This window comes from Acinonyx jubatus, chromosome C1, assembly GCF_027475565.1.
Source record: "Acinonyx jubatus isolate Ajub_Pintada_27869175 chromosome C1, VMU_Ajub_asm_v1.0, whole genome shotgun sequence".
Taxonomy (NCBI): domain Eukaryota; kingdom Metazoa; phylum Chordata; class Mammalia; order Carnivora; family Felidae; genus Acinonyx; species Acinonyx jubatus.
This window is the reverse complement of record NC_069381.1, coordinates 156,950,723-156,973,900: the sequence shown is the minus strand read 5'-3', so window position 1 is coordinate 156,973,900 and position 23,178 is coordinate 156,950,723. Positions and strand designations below refer to the sequence as shown.

The window sequence follows — 23,178 nt, the reverse complement described above, 5'->3', positions numbered from 1 at the left end:
TGAGGGGCACCTGGGTGGCTCAGTTGGTTAAGCGTCTGACTCTTGATTTCAGTTCAGGTCATGATCTCACGGTTTGTGAGATCAAGCCCCGCTTCAGGTTTTGTGTTGACAGCATGGAGTCTTCTTGGGATTCATTCATTCATTCATTCATTCATTCATTCATCTCTCTCTCCCCCTCCCTCCCTCCCTTTCACTCACAGTCTCTCTCTCTCCCCCCTCTGCTGCCCCTCCCCCACTCACAGTCTCCCCCCCCAAAATAAATAAACTTAAAAAAAAGAAATTGAGATTAAGCAGTAAGAAAACTTAATATAATTTTGACAGAGTCATTTTATGTCTACTGAATCTAGTTTTAGAAATTGATGTTTAAGCCTTATATACTTTTTACTTTCATTTTTCTAGTAATTTATCTTTACTGTATTGGTCCATGATAGATTTAAAAAACCCAAACAACCGGTTCTTCACCACAAATAGTTTGAGAAATACTACTTTAGAACCCACCTTTCCCAGCAGTAAGTCCTAGCCAAGCATGTCCCCAAACTCCCTGGCAGGCTATCTTCCATATAACAGTATTATGTCCCTTTTTGGTGATAGGCAGGCAAGCAGATGGGGAAGCCATTGGTCTCCGTACATGCCCTGAGATTCCAACAGCTCCAGTTATTGACAAACTGGTTGAGCATGAGTTTCAAAAACCAGCACGGCTGATTAATAACAGAGGCATGGGGGTTGTTGAGTGGGTCAGTGTTAACAAGGGGAGCAGACGCGCAAGGCTGGCTTGTGGATTGCTAATGGGCCTGGGCAGAATCCAACACAGGCAAAGCATGAGCCTCCCCAAGTAGTCACTGTTGAGTGTACACCTTGTCCAGTCTACTTTCCACTTGAGAAAGAAGCTTGCACCAGGGTCTCATCTCAGCAACCGATTCGCTATGAGCCAAACTCCCGGCAGACGGTTCAAGAGGTTATTGTCAGGCAAAATGAAGACACAAATTACTGATGTAAGCCACGTGGTCATTATATTTCTAAACGATAGGGCTCCTTCTCTTCTTGCAGTTCATGGCTATTTATATGCTTAAAATACCCATGATTACTTGGTGGTAGAAATCATATTCAGACTATTTCTATATTAAGACAAAATGACTTAATGAGGGAAAAAAACCTAATAATCCATTAAATCCTTCTACCGAAGAAACATTCGATGAGATGTATCACTGGAAAACTTCATTGTTTTGGTATTAGGAGACACAGTTTCAAGTGTGGAAATTATTAAAACTAATTTACAGTAGGTAAGTAAAAACAACGGTTGCAATAAAGAGATGTGACATGAAAATTGTCTTTACTTGATTGCATAAAAATACTTTTGAAACAATTAGTCAAAATGGTAATCGCCCTCACCCAAATTCAGGGGGAAATTCCAATAGTTTGCTTTTTGTTCCTAGACACAGAAATGCAACTTGAAAAATTAATAAATGCAGACACAGCATGCCTTAGCCTAGCAGCAGGATTTCTCAGAATAAAATATGCATTTTCTAGAATAACACAAAAGTACAAATAATGAGAAAGCCATTATTTAAATAGAACTAAAAACTGTCACATATAACCCATGATTCGAGTCCTCATAAGAAATTCAGGGTTCTGCATAGAATGACACAGTAATTTTATCTCTATCTCTTTCTCTACATCTGCACTAAATAATTTCAGCATCCCTAAGGATTGCAGTGGAAGTCCTTTTTTGGCATACTTTTTAGCTGTTATAAGAGGAAGTTATAAGAAAACTTCGTGTTAATTCAAATTGAGAACACAGAATGGAAGGAGGGAGAGTTTGACTTAAGGGATAAAGTGATCTCATTCGCAAACAGAAAATATGGTTAACTCAATTATCTAGATATTGATTACACACATGTTAAATTATCTGTGATACACCTTTGCCTCTCTTTTGCCGGCCAGCCTGTGCAAATTGCATTTCTGCTCTCTTTCCTGAATTCACCCCTTCGTACCTTTGCTTTCCACATTAGCCAGAACTTGAAAATGTCCACGTGGCGGCCACACTGGATTGCCTTGTCCCCAGTGTCATAGGAGACATCGTACTGTTTGTCTGGCTGGAAAAGGTATCCTGCACACATCTGGTTGCATCCTTGGAGTATACCCTATCGTGCAAATCAAGACAAATTTGCATCATAGGTCAAGACATAGGACAAGTTTGTATTCATAGGTCAGAGACGTGGGTGGCTTTGGAACAGGGCTGGTAGGTAGGAAGGAGGGACTTGGGATCACCTGAAACTTTCTTTTAAAGTCTTTATGAGGCCTTGCATTTGTTCTGACGTCTTTCTTGAAAACCACCCTTGGGGGCACCTGGGTGGCGCAGTCGGTTAGGCGTCCGACTTCGGCCAGGTCACGATCTCGCGGTCCGTGAGTTCAAGCCCCGCGTCGGGCTCTGGGCTGATGGCTCAGAGCCTGGAGCCTGTTTCCGATTCTGTGTCTCCCTCTCTCTCTGCCCCTCCCCCGTTCATGCTCTGTCTCTCTCTGTCCCAGAAATAAATAAACGTTGAAAAAAAAAGAAAACCATCCTTGGAAAAACCTTTGCCCTTTCTCTCTGTCACTCTGATTATTAAATGATTTTTTTTTTGTCTCAGATGCTTACCACAAGGGACCCACTGTGCCTCTAAGAGGCATTTAGAAATGTGTGTGGGGTGTTTGGGGTTGTTTCCAAGACTGGGAAGTGCTATGGTGTTCAGTGGGTAAAGGTTGGGGATATAAACTTCCTGCAGGGAGTGGGACAGTCTCAGGCTATGAAGAATTTTCCTCCCCAAAAGTGCCCCTCCCACCCCAAAAGTCTTCTAGTCTTTTCCAGGATCTCCTGTGATGTTACCAGACACACTATTAGGAAAGGAGTAAGAGCCTGGGCAGGTTCTGGCTCCTACAAACTGGAGACAGATTTTTGGAATGCCTCGTGTGCAAACATTTTACTGGAGCAACAGTGCTTTGAGAGCAGGGTCTTATTATTAGATGCTTAAAGAACTAACTCATTTAACAGAAGCTTTTTAGCCAACATTCCTAGTTGCCCTAAGTTGACATTTGCAGCTGTTGTTCCGCCTAATTTACTTCAGCTCTTGGGAACACAAATTCATGCTAAGAACCTGCAGTAGGTTCCAGTGAGCCCTTTTTGTATTCACTGAGGTGAGAGTTTGCAGCTCACTTTTGAGCTCTCACTTTTGTTTATACAAACGTGAAGGAACACGCAATGAAAAAGTGCCCTAATAGTTTCCGTCACTGACAGGGCCCTGAGTCCTGAAGGGCAGGAAGGGCAGGAGCCAACGGGAGGCACTAGTTGGCTGAAGGCTGAGAGACAAGGGCAGGAAAGAACAGCAATGGTTGTCTCAATGGTGCTGCCAGTCTTGTGTGTTCGTCAAGTACTGCCCAACAAATAAAAATAAAACAACAGTCCATGCTTTTCTTGTGCCTCGTAAAGGACATTCGGGCTGCCAGCTCATCTTTGGAGGGAGTACAGACCTTTTCCTTGACGAGGATGGCCGAGCACTGCAACAGCACGCCCATCATCTTGTGAGGGTTCCAGGTGACTGAGTTGGCCCTGCAAGAAGCACATGATACTTTGAGAAGAAGGTGCAGGAGTCAGCAAGAGGCAACCGTCCTCTTGAGGAAAACACCGTCCACCGCAACCAGAATCGGTATATGTTTTAGATGCCTAGTCCCCCAAACTGACTAATCAAGGAATAAACAAATATTTTGCAGGCAGTCTTAGGGGCCTAAGTTGCAGACTGCCTGTTCTAAATCACTGCTGTTAACAATAACTAACATTTATGAAGAACGTTTGTAATGTGTCCTATTGTCCCGAGAGCTTTACAGGCATTCTATCACTGTGGTATCATGGTTAAGGAGTCAGGCTTTGGAGCCAGACCGCCCGAGTCTGAATCCCGGCTCTGACATTTGCTAGTTTGGGCAAGTAACATAACTCCTCTGTGCCTCAGTTTTCTTATCTGTAAAATAAGAAGTTATTCTTAACAAAGGATAAACGAGCGAATAAATACAAAATTCTAAGAACCATTCCTGAAATATCTACTTCTCACACCAACCCTGTGATGCAGCGACTATTATCGCCTCCATTTTACATGGAGAAACCGGGCAATGAAAAGGTGAAATACATCACCCCAAGCCGAATAGCTGGGAAGTGCTAGGGCTGAGAGTCAAGCCCGGGGAGACAGACTGCAGAGCCCGTGCTCATAACTCTTCCACCAGCCTGCCTCCCTCTGGGCAACAGACTGGCTTCTTTCTGCCTTCCCCTTCTTATTTACAAAATGGGCTGGTGATGCTGACCTAACTAACTACTTATGAGGTACTATGAAGAGCAACACTACTTATGAGGTACTATGAAGCAAGGAACGATCGGATCATTCTAGACTTTGACTACTTAGCAGCTTTGTTGAAATGCCAAATGAGGATGATATTGCCAGTTTAGGCTGCAATGACAGCTCACCAAGCACAGTCTCCTAGCAACCACATCAGTCATTCAGACACAGTAAAATGGTTAAGGGGCACACTAGCTAGGACATTACAGAGACAACTAAGTGTAGTGTATGATGATTGAAACTTGGCTACCTTGCTTCAGTGGTTTACGGACTCCTTCCCAATGGCCCGGCCCACAGCTGGGCTCTGCACTTTAGTATCTGTGAAGGATGCTTTCCCCAGACATAGCAACTGACTCTGAATTCTACTGCCTCTGTTTCCCCTAGAGCTAAATCCTTGCTGTGGATTTTTAACCTCCTCATCTTGCTAAGGTCCTTTAGATGGAAAATAATTTAGTGTATATGTGACTACTGGGTGTTTCAAGAAGAAGTTAGGCCTGAAGTACTTTTCCCTTTTGTGCATAATAAGTTGACCTTTGTGAAAGAGACATGTGAAGAATTGTAACAAAAGGTTACTAAATGTTTATTTCAGTAAAAATCATCAGTGTCGATCCATATTTAAAAGAGTGGATTTAATCAATTAAAAAAATTTCTTTTAATGCTTATTTATTTTTGAAGGAGAGAGAGAGACAGACCATGAGCTGGGGAAGAGCAGAGAGAGAGGGAGACACAGAATCCGAAGCAGACTTCAGGCTCTGAGCTGTTAGCACAGAGCCTGATGTGGGGCTCCAACTCACAAACTGTGAGATCATGACTGGAGCCGAAGTCAGACACTTAACCAACTGAGCCACCCAGGCACTCCTAATGGATTTTTTCATAGCTATCATTCACTGATTCATTAAAAAACTCTATTTAGAGCTCATAAAATGTCTTAAATGGTTTTTTGAATGTCTTAGAGGTCTGAAGTAAATGATTCTTTGCTGTTACAAATGTGAAGTAATAAGATATGATATGGTTTCAATTTCCTTTAGAAGACACATGCGCTTTAAAATGTTAGGGGGTGCCCAGGTGGCTCAGTTGGCTGAGCATCCAACTCTTGATTTTGGCTCAGGTCATGATCTCGCAGCCATGAGACCAAGCCCCCAAGACAGGTCTGCACCGAGTGTGGAGACTGGGATTCTCTCTTCTTCCTCCCCAGGTCGGGTGCACGCGCTCTCTCAAAATAAATAAATAAACTAAGAATAAGTAAATAAATAAAATAAAATGTTAGAAAAGTCTGTGCAAAATGTTTAGGTTTTCCTTGACTCAAAGATGGAAAATGGAGATTGCCTGAGAAATCTAAGGCACAGTTGAACTCGTTCATCTACATTTAATATATCATCCTCCAGGTCACAGCGTCATATAGTTATGCTTCAGAGAGCCAGTCCCACTCACCTTGACACTGGCCTTTCAAAACTGAACCAGAAGGGAAGAGGCACAGTAGAGGTAGCTAAAACTCAAGCCAGAGTCCTTACTGTGGGAGAAGCCGCTGGCATGCTTTCCCTACTGCCTGTCTACCTCTCCACCTTGGTCTGCTCTCACCTCTCCCACTTTGCTCCAGCCACACTGGCCTTTTTGGATGGTCCTCCAACTTGCCAAGAACAGTCGGACTTCACGGACTCTGCACTTGCCCTTCCGCCGCCTGGAATACTCTTTTATGTATCCTTGCTTCCTGTCTCCCTTTATCCCGGTATCCGCTGAAATATCATGTCCTCAGGAAGGTTCTCTGACTACCCTGTCTCAAATTGCATACCTTGTCCTCACTGTTATCTAACCCCACTTCATTCTTCTTTCCTATGAGACAGACTAAACGTGTCTTCATTTATGAACATCTACCTTACTGGACAGTAAGCTTCAGGAAGATTTTAAATCTCTTAGTTGATAATGCCTTCTGGACCCTGCCTTATTTTTCTTATGTGTACCAGCTACACATTTTTTAGAAAAGTGCCAGAGACGGCTGGACTGAGGCAGGGAACTGAGTGTTCACATCCATACCTGCCTGGCTCCTGACAGGCGCTCAGCAAATATTTGCTGAATGAATAAATGAATCAAGGTGAGTTCATTTTGGATCAATACATTGGAGTCAGGTTAAAATCATATCTGGCTTATGACTGCATTCTGTCTGATCAGAAGCTTCTGTTCTTGACACAAGATGTGCCAGGTTAGCTATAGCATGTGAGCACAAGAAGCAGCCTTTATTATAGCTGGCGGGGCAGAGTCCTGGTTCCCCAATGTCCAGGTGGAGGTGTCCTGGCAGCAATGAGTATTTGGGGAAAAGCCCAGATGGGTCTTGATGCCTCCCTCCTCCTCTGGGAAATCTTCTTTGCCTCTTCAGCCACTGTAGGTGACAGGAGAGGGGACTGCCATTTCCAATGGATGCAAGATCCAAACATGCCAAAGGCTCTGACCACCAAGTGAAATCAGTAAATTGAGGGGAACGGGGAACAAAGTGGTGGGGGTGGAGGGGCGCTTCAGTTTGGGAGCTTCTGTAGAAATGGCTCAGATACTGGGCCAGGAAAAATAAAAAGTAGAACCAGTTAGAAAAAGAAAATCGTGGGGCGCCTGGGTGGCTCAGTCGGTTGAGCAGCCGACCTCGGCTCAGGTCATGATCTTACGGTCCGTGAGCTCGAGCCTCGCGTTGGGCTCTGTGCTGACAGCTCGGAGCCTGGAGCCTGTTTCGGATTCTGTGTCTCCCTCTCTCTGACCCTCCCCCATTCATGCTCTGTCTCTCTCTGTCTCAAAAATAAATAAACATTTAAAAAGAAAAAAAAAAGAAAAAGAAAATCGTATTTGGCTTAGGACGACCCACTGAACTTAAACGGTGAACAAGAAAGTAAATTCGTTAGATCCACTAAGTGTCTTACCCCTTTCCCAGCAGTGAATTTAATGAGACAAAAGAATGACATGAATCAGTGCCCCTTTCTGTGCCCTTGGCAGCCTCTCATTTAGCCTTAAGATCCCTGCACTGCTTTGTTTCTCTTCTCTACCACATGGGCACCCAGAAATCACATCCACTGTAGTGCTTATCACATTGTGTATCAGTGTTTACATGTCTTTCTCTCTCTCATTTGTGAACTCAGGAGGACTCATTTGACTGGGAATCTTTTTTTTTTTCTTTTTTCAGTGCCTAGCATATGATAATTGCTCAAATAAACGCCTACTGACCCGATGTGGGCTTAGTCAGACTGAAATAAGACATTGGGAATCAGGGTAGGGAACATCAGTGGACCAGGCAGCACAGCATGCTTGATGGCCTGAATGAAAGGTGGCCCAAGCTCAGGCCCTTACCTTTCTATGCCACTGAGTTTGTGGCGGTGCTTCCTGGACATAAGCAGCCCACCGCCCCAGGCAGCCTGTGAGGACAGAGACAGAAGAGGGAAGGGGAGCAGAGACGTTTAAGAATGCAAAAGCAATCACTCCACACTTCTAGTAAAATATGAGACAGAATGTAAATGGTGAAAAACGAAAGTCTGTTTGACAAAAGGAACCCACACTGACTGTTCAACCAGTGGCAGTTGTAATTATTTATCATTCGTCACTTCTTCAAAAGCTCCTTCAGGTTAACCTCAGAGCGGCTGTGTGACTGACACAGGTAAGTCGGGTCTGAGCCAATGGTGCCAAGACCCAAAGGCCCAAAGTGCTGTGGAAAGCCAGGGGCACTCCGTGAGCCCCAGCACGGCTCCGGGTGTGACGCGAAGGACTGGAGGCTGCCATCCGATTCTCCCTGGGGTAGAATTCTAAGGGCTCCTGAAAAAGTTCAGGAAGTGGCAGCTCTGCCAGGCTTGGAGGTCCCACAACAGCGAGACATTTCTGCGGGTGCCCCGATGCAGGTTTACTGAGCATCCAGGGACACCATGGGACGTGAGCACAACCTTTGTTAGTTATGTGCTCAAAGAACCGGGCAGATTACCCAACTGTCCAGTTGTGAGAAGTTATCTCCATAAGAGAATGGAGAGAGAAGGGAAAAAATACACCCAGTCACACATGTGGAAACTGTGTGTGTTTCTGGCAAAATTGGGGACCGAACCTCTTACTTGAGAAAATCGTCCTTACACTGCCTTATTTTTCCTACATGTAGCAGATACATGTTTGTTTTTAGAAAAGGGTCATAAATGGCTGGACTGGAAGCAGAGGGCGGAGAGTCCAGCTTCATGGCTACTTTCTATATACCGTATCTTGTACGTTTTTCCCTCTGAAACCAGCTATCTTCCACCCAGTAGCCATTTGTCTAGACAAAAGTTTGCTGGAAAGGTGGTGGGGGCTGTACCCTCACAAGAACCACAGAAGACAGCAGTGGGCCGGGGAGGAGCTGGATGAGTCCCAGGGGATGCACAGCTGTACAGTGCAAACCTGGCCTGAATGGCCGACGGGGTGGGGGTGGGGGCTGCAGAAGGGCTGAACTAACGTGATGCGGAGAGAGGGCTGGCTGGAGCATTGGGAGCCACTTGTGGCAAATCATAAAGTGGAGCTGTTTCCACCCCAGACGGAGTGGCCGCTCTGTGAGTTATGGCACTTACGTCGACATGTAGCCACAGGTTGTATTTCTCACATATATCTGCAATCTCCTGTATCGGATCGAAAGCTCCATAAACAGTTGTACCAGCAGTTGCATTGACATAAAGGGGAACGTATCCCTAGAAGGGAAGAGAGACAGGCTGATTAGTCTTTTCAACCTTCTCCTTTCCACACGAAGTAGAACTGCAGTAGCATTTCCTTCCAGCAGAGATCAGCCAAGCGTATGTGGTGTCAGATCCTATGTCTGGGAGAATTCTTCGTTGGCCCATTTACTCATTCATTCAACAAACAGTTTTGGTGTGACATTTACGTGCCAGGCCTGCTGCAGAGCTGTAGGGGAATACAGCAGTGAGCACAACAGATGGAGATTTCTGTCTTCATGGGTTAACATTCTAGTGGCGCGTGATAGACAACAGACAAAATTAAACAGGCAAAATATACAGTATGGTAAGTAGAACTTACCACACAGTGGTAAGTTCTATGGCAAATAGTAAAGCAGAAGAGAGTAATAATAAGTGTTTAGAGTGATGGGCATGTAGCTCCAAACATCATCTGGGTATTGTATATTTTAGAAGCAATGATGTTCTTTTTTTTTTTTTTTTTAACGATTATTTTTGAGAGAGACAGAGCATGAGTGGGGGAGGGGTAGAGAGAGAGGGAGACACAGAATCTGAAGCAGGCTCCAGGCTCTGAGCTGTCAGCACAGAGCTCGACGCGGGGCTCGAACCCACGAACTGTGGGGTCATGACCTGAGCCACGGTCAGACATTAACCGACTGAGCCACCCAGGCGCCCCGAAGCTATGTTGTTCTAAGTGTATTGATGTAATCATTATCCTGAAGCATCGTTTGTTTATTTAAAACACGGCGGAAGCTGAAATATTCATGAATAGTGGGCACAGTAAAATTTTGATGTGAACAAGAAATAAACGAGTAAGGAGAGTAATAGAGCTAAGACAGACTTGGGGCAATCTGGGAATCCTACGTCTTTTTCAAGTCCAGCTCCACCTATGACCCTTGCTCAGTCTGAGTGACATTTCTATCCATCTCCTCTACTGACCAGCAAACAAACAGCTATAGCTGGAGAACGCAGTACAAGGATGTAACCAAAACAACAAGTTGGTAAATGCCTGACAGCTACCTGGAAGTCCCTTGGGAGTACATCTGTTCTCTGAGACTTTTTGTTTGTTTGTTTGATAGAATTTATTAAGGCTGATTCACCAAGTACCATGAACCATCTTCCAGGGCATGGAAGCACTTTGCTAAACAGAAGCCTAAAGCTAAAATGGTATTTGTATTTGTTAAATTGAAATTATACCTAACAAGTAGCAAGTAAAAGGCTCAATTAGGCTGTATCTTCCCGATGCTTGGGTAGTGGATTTATTGAAGTACATCAAACTAATCACTTGGCATAATAAAGGTAGGACAAGTGGCTTAGTGACTGAATTTCTCATTTAAAAAAAAAAAATGACATTGTATAGACACAGCTTTAAAGTGAAATCATTTCAGAAGTTGGAAATAAGCAAATACCTGAGAATATAATTTTAGAAAAACAACAAAATTATCTCTTATATTATCAGAGACCTTTATTGTCTAGGGCAGAAAGAAAGTATTTTTTAAATTTTGTGTTTGCTAGAGTTCAGGTGCGCCACAGGGTACATACCTTTCGCTTGGCTTCAAGAATTTTTGCCTCTAAATCAGCTGGAATTATCTTCCCCCTGTAATTATTAGAAAGGGAGAGAAATTAAAATGAAGAATCAATGAGATTGCACATGAGAAAAACTGCAGCAGCAGCAAAAAGTAATTTAATCGGATATTTTCAACAGGCCATTAGCAGCTTGGCACACTGTACTGAGTCAGTGCTTAAGCACAATAAAACAAATTTAACAGATGAACACATTTAATACATCAAGAACCTAATGTTCACTCTCCCCTGCCTACCTTTCATTGCACTTTATCAAAATCACATTGTCGGTTCCAAAGCCAAGTGCAGCTCCAGCCTTCTTTATGGAATAGTGACTCTGCAACAAACAGAGGTTTGAGGTCAGAAGTTAGACAGTTCCTTGTAAAACACCATAATCCATGAGAAGAGCACCCAACTCACATGTTCTGAGGTGAAGAGGACCAGTTTGGGAACAGCTGCCATGCCCTTTGTCTTAACTTCCGGGAAGAACTTGTAACGAGCGGCCATGATGCTGTACATGTTGGAGATGGCTCCCCCTAAGAGCAAGAGGATACACGGGGAGGTGTGGAGCTCCATCATTATTGTTTCTAATAATTAAGGTTGAGCTGGTGTCTTAAGAGACAAGGGAGGAGGTCAGAAAGGGGAGGGATATCCGGATAGCTTTTGCTTCCCTATTGCCAGGGCTTCCCTCTGACCCCTTTGCCTTGGGAACACAAGTAGTCACACTCATTACCAAAGCCATCTAGGCAATTTGGCTGGAGGTGATTCATGTACTCCAATGCCTGTTCCACCTGAAGCCTAAACAGAAATACAAGAGGTGGCAAAGGCAGTGGCTGCAAAGAGACAGGTGAGTTACAACCTTCCTGCTTTCACTTTCTGCTCAATCTATTTACTGAACAAAGATGAATCTATTCTCTGAACGAGAAAGACAGAGAAAGAGAGACTAATGAAGCCTACAGAAGGAAACAGTGACATTGCCTGGATACTCTTCTCAAAGAACAGCTCAACTGAGTTACTGAGTCATTTAGGAGAACTCTAAGTTTAGTAAAACCAAACTCGTGTTAACTTAAATAAAGACATAAGAAGAACTGAGGTAACTATCTAGGTATGGCTGGCTAACACAAACTAATCACTTTTGCATCAATTACTTGACAATTAAACAGGCAAATTTATGGCTGACCTGAATAGCCTGGACAATTGTAATTCTTATTTCTTCTCCTCCCCTTGTACACAACAATCACGCCATCTCTGATACCATCCCACAGTCCTACTTACCTCTAAGAATATCTGCCCTTGTTTTAAAGATTCTTACTGTATCTACATCAAACTAGAGATTCAAAGTAGACACACTACTTTGGCTGCAATGGATTAGTCAACTGATAATCTTGATTCACTGATCCTCAGACCGATTAAGTTGTTGTTGACAGACTGGTGTGGTGTGGTATGATTTGAACACAACCTTGGTCAGTTTGTATAAGTGAGGCATAGGCTCTGTTAGATAGTATGTATATAATGCAGCATTCTTGCTAGCCTTCACTCTGATGAAGATAGGGTAGGAGTATTGTAAAAAAATTCTTTTTAAGGTCATGATTCTTCCACAAACTCACTTTGGGTTTAGGGTTCTCAGGGATCCCAAGGATCCATGCCACAAATCTCAAGGAGAGTCAGGAAAAAAGAGAAACATACCAGGAGAAAATATCCCATCACCGTCTTTACTTGACCATCCAACTATCTCCCTCATCTTCTTAAGTGTTATTTGCTCCATGAGGACAAATACTGGTGCAATTTCATATGTAAACCTGAAAAGGTGGTGAGGGAAAAAATGATCATAAAGAAGTCAAACCACTTATTTGGGGAACACAGATAATTGGTTTAATATTTGTACTTGGGATCTAAAAACAGGTACTCAAAACCACTAAAGCAATTTATTTCCTGGAAATGTATTAAGTCACCAATCATAAAATAGAAACCAGCCTGGGTTACCTAGAGAGGTGGTAGAAATACCTGCCCTGTGACTTTTCACCAACAAAATAGATTTTATCTGAACAGAATGTCTTAGATGTGGTCCACCCAGAGAAATAGAAGGAAGGAAAATGACTTTCTTGGATCTCCTTCACCTTTAAGATGTAAGATGATGCAAATGTTAATTGAAAAAATGTATTCTAAGTTCTACATAAAATTGGTTTGCAACTGACCGAAACCGACTGCCAGTTTCATACTTGTAGAATCTATAAAACTCAGAGCCAAAATCTATCTTTTAAAAACAATGTAAACATCTGAAACCTAACTGTTAATCTAATTGGAAATATTGACCCAGGTTTTAAAGATCTCAATATAATTATCTACATGGTTTTTCTACTAATAATCCCCAAGGACAACTATGGTTCTATAATTCTCTGAAGTCAATATCTGTCAAGAATAATTACAAGTGATGATTTTCTAATTACCAATTATAAATAATAAGAAGATAGTCAACTGGCATACACAGCTGACTGTGGGTACCAGATACCTGAGCAGGCTAGCTTTGTCTTCTAACAAACTGATTTAGAAGTAGCAAGCCATACTCTTCTCAAAGCAACTGAGAACAGAAGCACAGTCAAGTAGACCGGTCACTGAAACAAGATTGTGGTGCCAAGGATAGGGCTTAAGAGAAATCAGAGAAGGTCCATCCACCGCAAATTAAGCCAGAAAACAAAAAGATATTTACTGACTCTGAGGCTCTTTGTCTTTCTTCTTTTTGCTTGGTATTCTTAAGCATTAGAGCCTATTGTGGGCTCAGCTCAGACCATGCTTGCTCAAGAGAGATTCCTAGATTGACTCAGTCAAGTGATATGGGGAGACTTTATCATTGATTAGGGTGTTTGGGCTGAATGCCAATACCGAGGACTAATGGGAATTCTTGTTGGCTTAATGATTTAGAAAAGCTGTTTGCAAGGATGAAATAACAATTGTATAATAAGCCAGGTGAAGCTACCAAGTTTTGATCATTGTTTTGCGGGGGTGGGGGTGGGGGAAGCAATCTAATCAATCACTTGGTGGTAAAAGAGGACAAAGGGTAAAAGACAACAAAGAGATCCTGGAGGACCCTCAGGATATATCTGTTGGTAGAAGAATTCTGTTTCCAAAAAGAATATGTCCATTTTCCTTGGGAGGACCCTTGAAATTTAGGAGGAGGACCCTTGGAAATCGTGTTCAGTTACCATCACCTCTGGAGGTCACAATCATGCTTTGGTTCTGCTCTGAGCCCCATCACCGTAGCAACCAACACTCCCTCATGTCTGATGGCCTGATAAAGGAAGAAGAAGAGAAGGATTCCTGGTTTAGCCTGTGCTGCTGAGTGTACCAAGAGGCAAACTCATGATGTGCTTCTAACCATTCTTGAACAAATGTGGTATCAATAGTGCCACTGAGTTTTGCAAATGTTGGAATGGCAAAAATGTGTGTGTGGTGGAGAGGTACTGGTGTCAGTGTGCGTGCTGGAATCTCACAATACCGAGTGAGAAGGCTCTCTGGGAAAAGGCAAGGAACAAATGGAATCATACACCACAATATCAGAACCTTATCGAGGATTAGATGAAAGCTGAGTTGGAGTCAAGTCAGTGTTAGATGGCCGGGCAGGAACCGCATGGGGGAAGGGAGGATGGATGGCACTGAAGGCCAGGGGGTTGGTCCGCTTCATGATTTAAATCAATTTAGGTCCCAGGTTTGCATGAATTAGTGATTCTACCCAAGGACCAGGAATAGGCCATTATGCTCAGGATTAGGAGGAAGAGTCTAGAGAGTTTGATCATGAGACTATTTGATCTCATCTATTTCAGTCTCCTTATCTATACCAGGTTCCTAGTTGCTAAAATTTTCTTTCAGTTTTGTTCAATAAATACTTATCAAGTGACTATTCTCTGCCAGGTAGCATCTTATATACTTGAGGAAACAAAGATGTTAGATACTATTTCCAACTTTGGTGAGGAAGCTTACAAGGATGAATCCAGCATTTGTTTCTTGGCCTTGTTGCATCCTGTTTGACAGCCCCTGTCTAGGTCTAAAGGACCAGTTATCCCACAGCTAACACCAAGCTTATCCTGATTCATGGCTTTAGTCCTGACATCCTCTCTTGGAAGCTGACAGATTGGTCCATGGCTGTTGATCCTCAGCTAAGCCTGACAGATGGGCTAACAGGATGTTCCCTACTTCTGATACTTCTCTGATCCTACCTTCCCATCCTGAGCCGTGTTTACAACTGGGAGTCTGCCTGTGCCCAAAGACTTATAGAAGGCCTTGAAATTCACCCTAGAGCAGTGGCTCTTAACTTAGCTGGTGTCATGGACGCCTTTGGGAATCCTATGGAAAGCTATGGTCCCTCTCTCCAGGAAGAAAATGAGGATATGCACATCATTTTTGTATGCAATTATAGGAGATTCTCCTCTTGCAACCTGGACTCTAAGTTAGGTACCCCTTCTCTAAATGACAGACGAAAAGTGAATAAAGCCCAGAGAGCCAAGGTCAAATAAGGATTCAAAAGAAGCTGGTTAGATGCTAAAGTCAGCATATAAGATGACATTTCAGAATCAGAGAACAAGAAACTAAACCTTCAAAAAGCTCTGGGGTGAAGTAAGAACACGGGACTGGAAATTAGGGACCAAAACAGGATGGTGACATTCATGAGTGACATTAAAGGAGAGTTCGGAGTCTTTCTATGTTCTGAGTAGGGTGGTGAGTCGGCCCTTTTTTAGTGGTTCAACTCAACTTCCTAGTGGGATTCATTCCAAACTAAGGCAAATTGATTAAGACTTCTATTTCTCTTGTGGCAGAGTCTGTTGGTTGCTAACCAGTATCAATTTTCCTTTGCTTCATTCAGTTTTATTCAGGGTTGTAATTCACCTAGATCAAAGACTACATTTCCTAGCCTCCCTAGGTGTGGCCATGGGACTAAGTTCTGGCTGAAGAGATGCTATGGGAACTGTTGTGTGGAGCTTCTGGAAAGGTTGCTTAGAAAGAAAGAGTGGGTTCCCCTTTTGACCACGCCCCTCCTCCCCTCCTTTCTTTCCTCCATCTTCCTCCCTCCCTCCCTTCCTTCTTCCCTCCCTCTCTCCCTCCCTTTCATCCTTCCTTTCTTCCTCCCTCATTTCTAATTCTGGGACACATAAGTGATAGCTAGAGCTCCAGCAGCCAGCCTGCACCATGAGGTGACTCTCAGTATGAAAGCCATGTGCTACAATATGGATTAGAAAAGCACAAGGAACCTGGAGCTCTGGTGACTGTCAAACTGGGAACTTCTTTAACGAGAGAAATAATTTTCTATGTAGACTCTCTAACTTTACACTCCTCTTAGATTTCTCCTCCTTACAGATGTGGCAGCTGGCCCATCTTCACCTTAAAAGATAACACATCTGAGAGGAAGCTTAGAGAGCCCCTCTGGTGTCCAGAGATCATGAGAGACAGAAACAAAAGAGCTGGGAGGCATCTCAAATGGCAACGGTGGCCTGTGTAGTGGCTGCCTCTCCTAGGCGTGTTCACTGCACCTTGCATACAACAGGCACTTAAGACTGGTGCCTTTCCAGTCTTCAGAACCACTCTGTAGGATGGATATTATTATCTCCCATTTTCTGAAGAAGGAACTGAGTCTCAGAGAAATTCAGTGATTTGCTTTAAGATCTCAGTATATTTCGGAGTCAGAATTCCGTCTTTTACCTCCCAGCTGCTTTTCTATGATGAATGAGAACTGCTTACTGCAGGTTCCTCTCTAACAACTTGCCTAGCAGTATAAAATGACTGATAACTGCCACAGAAAATTTCTCCTGCGTAATTTCTATGAAAATAAAGCACTAGATACTTGAAACCATAACCTCGTAACAAGGGGCTGTGATAGATCTTGCCATTAAGATTACGGATTGTCGTCAGGTGCATGAGGGAAGGCTGCTGTTTGCACTTGGGCACTGCTCAGCCTGCAGAGTTGTGCTCGGTGGCCCTGTTTTGGAAGAAAAGAGCTGGACGTGCCATGGACAACTGCACATGTGTGAAGTTTTCTTTGGATCTTCATTGGGTCCTTGCTCGGAGAACAGATCTCAAAGCTACATGCACAGGCAGGTGTAAACGCATGAACGTAAATGTTCTATTTTCTGTGAACAGTCAGATACCTTACGCTTTGCCACTCAAATTAGGAGACCACATAGTTCTTTCTGAAAGACTATATTGAAGAATATAATCATTACTTTCTATTACCAGTGCCACCCAAATGCAATGATAGAGCAGGCCAACAAAATGAGTATGTCACTAATTTTGCCTGCTCTGCCAAAGAAAAATCCCTTTGCCATTCTTTCCCAGGTTTATTTTGAACACTGTCCCCAGCTGGAGAAGGAACTGTCTCAAGGGAGCAAATTTCTGCATAAGCTCCTGACAGTGCTACCACATTTCATGATCTTCCAGGGGAACTGACTTAGAACAATTTCTAGATAATAGTTATTACTTCTTCAGACAATGCCTTGTCTCTAGAACTGACAGAAACTATTTCACTATGTTAAATAACCTTCTCTATCGATCTGTTGGAATCAGATCATATTTTATAAATATCCATTGTGTTCAGTACAGCTGCAATTACTATGTGCCATTTAGTTGGACTGGCCTTGACCTCAGATGGCTGGGACATATTTTAGTGTTTCATGGCTGAGCTGAGGTAAGGAAAGAGTAAGAGACTTGATTTTATGGACACACAAAAAGGAGAATTTGTGAGATCTCTTTGGTTGAAGAAAAGCCTTTTAGGAGACTATCTAGTCATGAACTCACAAAAGAGCAAGTTCCTTTAATTTACCTTGAGATGGGCCATATATGTTAGGAAATTGCAGTTGAGAAGCCTACAGGATACACACTTAAAGACGCTGGGTAAATTCAGTGCCTGTGTTAATATGAGTACTTGGGCCTTAAAGGATATATACCTTTCTACCTATTCTATTTTTCTCATTTATTTTCCAAATAGTTAAGTTTTTTTTTTTTTAAGTTATACTTCCTCATTTAAAATTGTTCCTTAGTATGAGATGTTCCAATTAAGCATTAGTGTCTTTTTTCAAGTTATAATTAGTACATCATGATGTCTGGGCTTGCTGATATATTTGTATCTCACAAATCATACCACAGTAAAGGTTGCAAAGGCGAGTTTTTTTTGTTAGAGGAGGCCAGACAAGCAATTGTATCTTTGATCCCAATTCCTCTTGTCTCTTCATAGCCTCGGTGCTCCAACATACACACTCTGTGACATTGACCATGACTTGCAAACAGGGAGCATGAAAATCATTTTTGTTTTCAATCAATTTAATCTCCTGTGCCTTTTAGCACTAAAAACCTCACTTGTCACATTTGCTTTTAAAAATCGGTCACTGCTGTTTTAAATTAGCAAACAACGCAGGAATCCTTAATTAATAAAAACTTTTCTGAATGTAGTTAAATATTTTGAGTCACAGCATTAAATAGCTTTGGAACGCACATGTATCAACAGATAATTTTAAAGTGCCTTCTCAGGTTTTGTGGCCAGTAGGAATTTGTTGAAGAAAAATAGAATATCTCGAACTTTAATAACTTACATTCTATCTTGATGTCAAATGGAATTTCTCATCTTAAACAATATCACCCTTTCACTTATATTCATTTTTCAAATCTACTTCACCATGAACTTAGAAAGTGGGTGGTTATTTTCTAAATATTTCCACGGTGACTAATGTAATTCTTCTATGGTTATTTTAAAAATTATTGTTAGAAACTTGTTTTATTATTTTCCTCTGGATATTTTAATAGAATGTGGTGCCATGGGCTGGGTGTATAGATAGTGGTAAAACATGATCATAGTGCTCAGAGAAAAGACAGTACTCAGTAGACTATAACGACCCTCCATCAATTCCTAACCTGTCCTTGTCTCGAAAGAGGGAGTATATATATAAAGGAGTCTGTGGGGGTGATTGCAAGAAGACTACCCAGGAAATCCTTGCACCTCCAGGGCCTTAGAGTCAGTTTCATATAAATTTATAGGAAACTGGAAACAAATGAAGGTTTTGCCAACTCAAGTACAGAAAAAAATGTCAAATTCAGAAAAACAATGAGTTATTTTGAAAGGAATATATATCACTACCAGCCGAATTTTGTTCTAGAACTTTTAGGTAAGCAATAGGTGGGTCAAACTAGTTTGTGGCTTTCTGGCAGCTTTAACTGTGAAGGAAATATGCCCTAAGTGATGAGGACCAATGTACTTAGGTGGGAAAACAGACCAAGATCACACTCCAAAATGTGACCTCTTTAGATGCATCTTTAAGAGACGTGGATTCTCTTAGTCTAATATAAACTTAAAAGATTTTAAGAGAAAAGATGACTAAGGTAACTGTAATAACATTATTATAGAACCATTGGAAGTGGGCTTTTAAAGCAACAAGCCATAATCACACATCTTGGTTGCTTACATGAAAATCATATGCGGAACTTACATATTGGTATTGGCAGTTGATGTCAGCCATTCGCCAGCTAAACCAATGATATCCAGTCCAGTGGAGAGCTGGTTGAAAAATCGAGGGTGACCTGGAGAAATGAGTAACAGGCAAGCATCAAGGCAAACATAGATTTTTCAAGCTATCTTCCAAGCAAAGGCTGGCCACACTGATGGGCTCTTTATCCCAAGAGTCTAACAGGACTTCCCAAGGATATGGGGGAAGGGAGGGCAGATTGACCTACCCTATTCCAACCTTTAGCATCAATGATGTTCCCAAAACTTATGTTTCTGAAGCTGAATCCTTAAAAAAAATTTTAATGTTAATTTATTTGAGAGAGAGAGAGAGAGAGAGAGAGAGAGAGAGAGAGAGAGGCAGACATAGAACCTGAAGCAGTCTCCAGGCTTTGAGCTGTCAGCATGGAGCCTGACGCGACTCAAACCCACGAACCATTAAATCATGAACGGAGCTGAAGTCAGATGCTTAACCAACTGAGCCACCCAGATGCCCCTGAAGCAGAATGCTTTTGAAGTTAAAAAAAAAAAATCCTATGTCATGAAACTAATAAGCTTTCCAGTATAAGCTTTTTTTTTTCCAGTAATAAGCTTTTCCAGTATTGATTTTCAGATGAACTTCTCTGTCATAATGATTTTTTTAATTACAAATCTGGATAGAGTGGTCTTGATTTTATCCATAAATGTTTCAACTTTTAATTGAACATCCCAAGGATTTAACCCCAAATCAACATTTACTGATGGAGGAGAGCCTTCAGGACTCAGAGAGGATTTGTGACTCTGTGGCCCAAACCAAGCCCAGGGACGGTGCGAGCTCTGGTCCCGATGTCTCTGGGTCTCTATGTCACTCAAATATGATGTCAAGCATTAGTGTGTTTTTGTCCATACATAGTCAGGTGACCATTAAACCAAACTTATTGCTGAGATAACCTGGCATCTCCTCTGTGAAACAGAGGCAAATATAGCTTCATTCACTCATCAAGTTGTTGGTAAAATAATTGTTATTACTATATAACCTTAAAACCGGTTATAACACAAAGTATGCTTTAACAGACTTTGTTCTCAGCAAATTCAGGATTGTTGCCAAGTTTTGGCCAACTTGGCATTCACAGGAAAACTCAATCCCACATCAGCAGGCTTGGCTAGGCTGTCACGAAGGTGTCAATGCAATAGATTATCTAGGGGTGTGTGACAGAGAACTGGTATTAGAGAGAGATGCTGACTGCTGTGCTTCCAGTAGAAATTGCTTTTGCCTCTGAAATAACTGTCAGAGAGCTGGTGTTTTAATGTTCCTGGTCTGAGACCCCTCTCTGAAAATGTCTATTCTTCCTTAGATGTGATGGCGACTCATTTAGAATATCCAGACTATGACTTCTTATATCAGAATACACCAATCTCTGAATCTCAACAGTCCTCAAAAAATAATACTGATCTTCAGGGGGAAAAAAATGAAAGAAGCATAAACAGTAAGCTTAGTGTAAGTATGGGGCCAGATTCCAGATATTTATGTAGATTACTCTAAAAAATGATTCCACTTTGCTCAGTGCCAGCAGAATCTATGAGATCTCCTGCAACATAACAAATTTTGTTGATATCCACTAAAAAACATGCAATATCCATTTGAAAACTTTCAACAATAAACATTTCAAGACTGAATATATATGTATGTATATATAATTTATCATAAATAAATGCAATCGCACTTTTTGACAATGTATCAAAACAAGCCATCTCTATGGCAGACACAAAAGATGGACAATGATAGATGGACTAACACAAATGTCCTCAAATAAAAGTGAAACCATATTGGGGTGCCTGGGTGGCTCAGTTGGTTAAATGTCTAACTCTGCCTCAGGTCATGATCTCACAGCTCATGAGTTCAAGCCCCGAGTTGGGCTCTGTGCTGCCAGCTCAGAACCAGGAGCCTGCTTTGGATTCTGTGTCTCCCTCTCTCTCTGCCCCTCCCCCACTTGCAGTCTATCTCAAAAATAAATAAACATTTAAAAAATTCTATAGAAAAAAAAGTGAACCAGTATCTCTTTGTCCGTTGAATATACAAAGGCAACAAAATTGTCTAAAATCTTACTTTTATCTTATGACTACAGCGTTCTGCCTCCAAATTTCTATCAAGTAATAAAATGACCTATTTTCAACTTCAATTTCAATTCTCCATATTCAATGAAGTAACAGATGATAAATGTGGTACTAAGTAGCACATGGCCTAAAGTCAGGTAGGGGGAGAAAGTTATTTTTCAAAGTGTTTCAATGAATAAAAAATGGAGGGGGAAATTTACTAAGAGACACATCAAGCAATTGCAATGTGGGGGATGAATTATAAAATTATAATTTATGAATTACAAAATTCATGAGACCATTGAAAATTTAAACATTGAATATTTGATATTAAGGAACTGTAAATTTTGGATTTTTTTGATCTAACAATGATATTATGGTTATTTTTTGTAACATTTATTTGAGAGAGAGAGAATGCATGAGCTGGGGAGGGGCAGAGAGACAGGGGGAGAGAGAGAGACAGAGAGAGAGAGAGAGAGAGAGAGAGAGAGAGAGAGAGAATCCCATGCAGGCTCCATGCTGTCAGCGCAGAGCCCCACATAGGGTTTGATCCCATGAACCATGAAATCACGAACTGAGCCAAAATCAAGAGCCAGATACTTAACTGACTGAGCCACCCAGGCGCCTCTTGTGGTTATTTATTTTTTAAAGAGTTCTTGAGAATGAAGAATATTTATGGATGAAATAATATGTTTGAGATTTGCTTCCATATAATAGAGAAGGGAGGGTAATAGGTGAAACAAAGTTGTCAGGAGTTGATAAAAGTGTTGGGTATACAGGGTTGATTGTACTATTCTACTTTTGGAAAAGTTTAAACTTTTCCATAATAAAAAGTTAAAAAAGAAAAACCAAGGAAGTTGGTATATCTACCGTGACTGTGGGCTGACCAGTCTCCGTCTCAGGTCACAGAGAATTGTTTCAGAGATTGTTAATTTGTGGGGGTTTTTGTTTGTTTTTAATTTTTCGTAATGTTTATTTATTCTTGAGAGAGAGAGAGTGGGGGAGGGGCAGAGAGAGAGGGAGACACAGAATCCGAAGCAGGCTCCAGGCTCTGAACTGTCAGCAAAGAGCTCAATGTGGGGCTCGAACCCATGAACTATGAGATAATGACCTGAGCTGAAGTCGGACGCTCAACCGACTGAGCCACCTGGGCGTCCCCAGAGATTGTTAATTTGTAAAGAAATTTCCAATACCAATATCATCTCCACCCAGATCAGTCTGTTTTCACTTTATTAAAACCCAATTCATTATTTTGGCTGACTATTAACATCCTTAAAAAAACACCTTCCACCTGTGGGGTTTACCCTATCACTCTGATCTGTATCTAAATTACAGATCAGCCACCAGGAGCTGTATTTTTGTCTGGCAGCAATATTATACTTTCCCAGGGTCAACACCTTGAGATACAGGTTTCACACTGCCTGAGAGATTACAAACTCTATAAACGCAAATATCTGCTCCCAGAAGCTGCTCGGAGGAACAGGGGTGAAGGGCTGCAGGCTAAATATCTAAGTAGAGTCATACACTGGTCTAATAAGAGTCCATGCTTCTATAACCATGTGATGCTTCAGTTTTGGAGGCAATACGAGCTGCGATTATGACAAATCAATTTTTCTTTGAGGGACAACACTACTCTGAGCTTTGGTGATAAAAGCACATGGTCTCACCTGTCTGAGAAAGTGTGTGGAGAGTGACTTGACAAAATAAAAAACACTGGACTAAAGCAAGTCCAGCTAAAACACACATGGAGAATCCTGACTCTTTTTTGTCTGGCTACATAACACTGCTTGATCTCCATCAGGGATAGGTTAGCCATCAGACCAAGGTGAGCCGCAACTAAACTGATGAGCAGGCTTTTCTTTAAAAATCAAACAAAGACTTTATAACATAATTAAGTCTTGTCTGTCCTGCAGTTATTCAAGGCAGCCACACTCGTTTCAGTGGTCTTGGCACACCTCAAAAGCTGTTTGGGATTCCTTATTTAAAAATGCTTCTTTGGCCAGCCTATTTCATTCCAACACTTGGTTTTTGACACGCA

The 23,178-nt window shown here is 41.9% G+C and overlaps 1 protein-coding gene across 2 annotated transcripts in view; it reads right to left on the bottom strand.

Moving 5' to 3' along the window:
• The window catches only part of GAD1 (glutamate decarboxylase 1), a 42,544-nt gene that overhangs the window by 4,547 nt on the left and 14,819 nt on the right, over positions 1-23,178 (bottom strand). For both annotated transcript variants that reach the window (XM_015086104.3, XM_027055516.2), the window contains exons 6-14: positions 19,054-19,144; positions 12,278-12,390; positions 11,012-11,127; positions 10,849-10,928; positions 10,571-10,625; positions 8,912-9,028; positions 7,683-7,747; positions 3,505-3,583; positions 1,992-2,141 (exon numbers count right to left, since the gene is read on the bottom strand). In XM_015086104.3, coding sequence (XP_014941590.3) covers positions 1,992-2,141; positions 3,505-3,583; positions 7,683-7,747; positions 8,912-9,028; positions 10,571-10,625; positions 10,849-10,928; positions 11,012-11,127; positions 12,278-12,390; positions 19,054-19,144 — 866 coding nt within the window. The remainder of the gene's footprint in view (positions 1-1,991; positions 2,142-3,504; positions 3,584-7,682; positions 7,748-8,911; positions 9,029-10,570; positions 10,626-10,848; positions 10,929-11,011; positions 11,128-12,277; positions 12,391-19,053; positions 19,145-23,178) is intronic.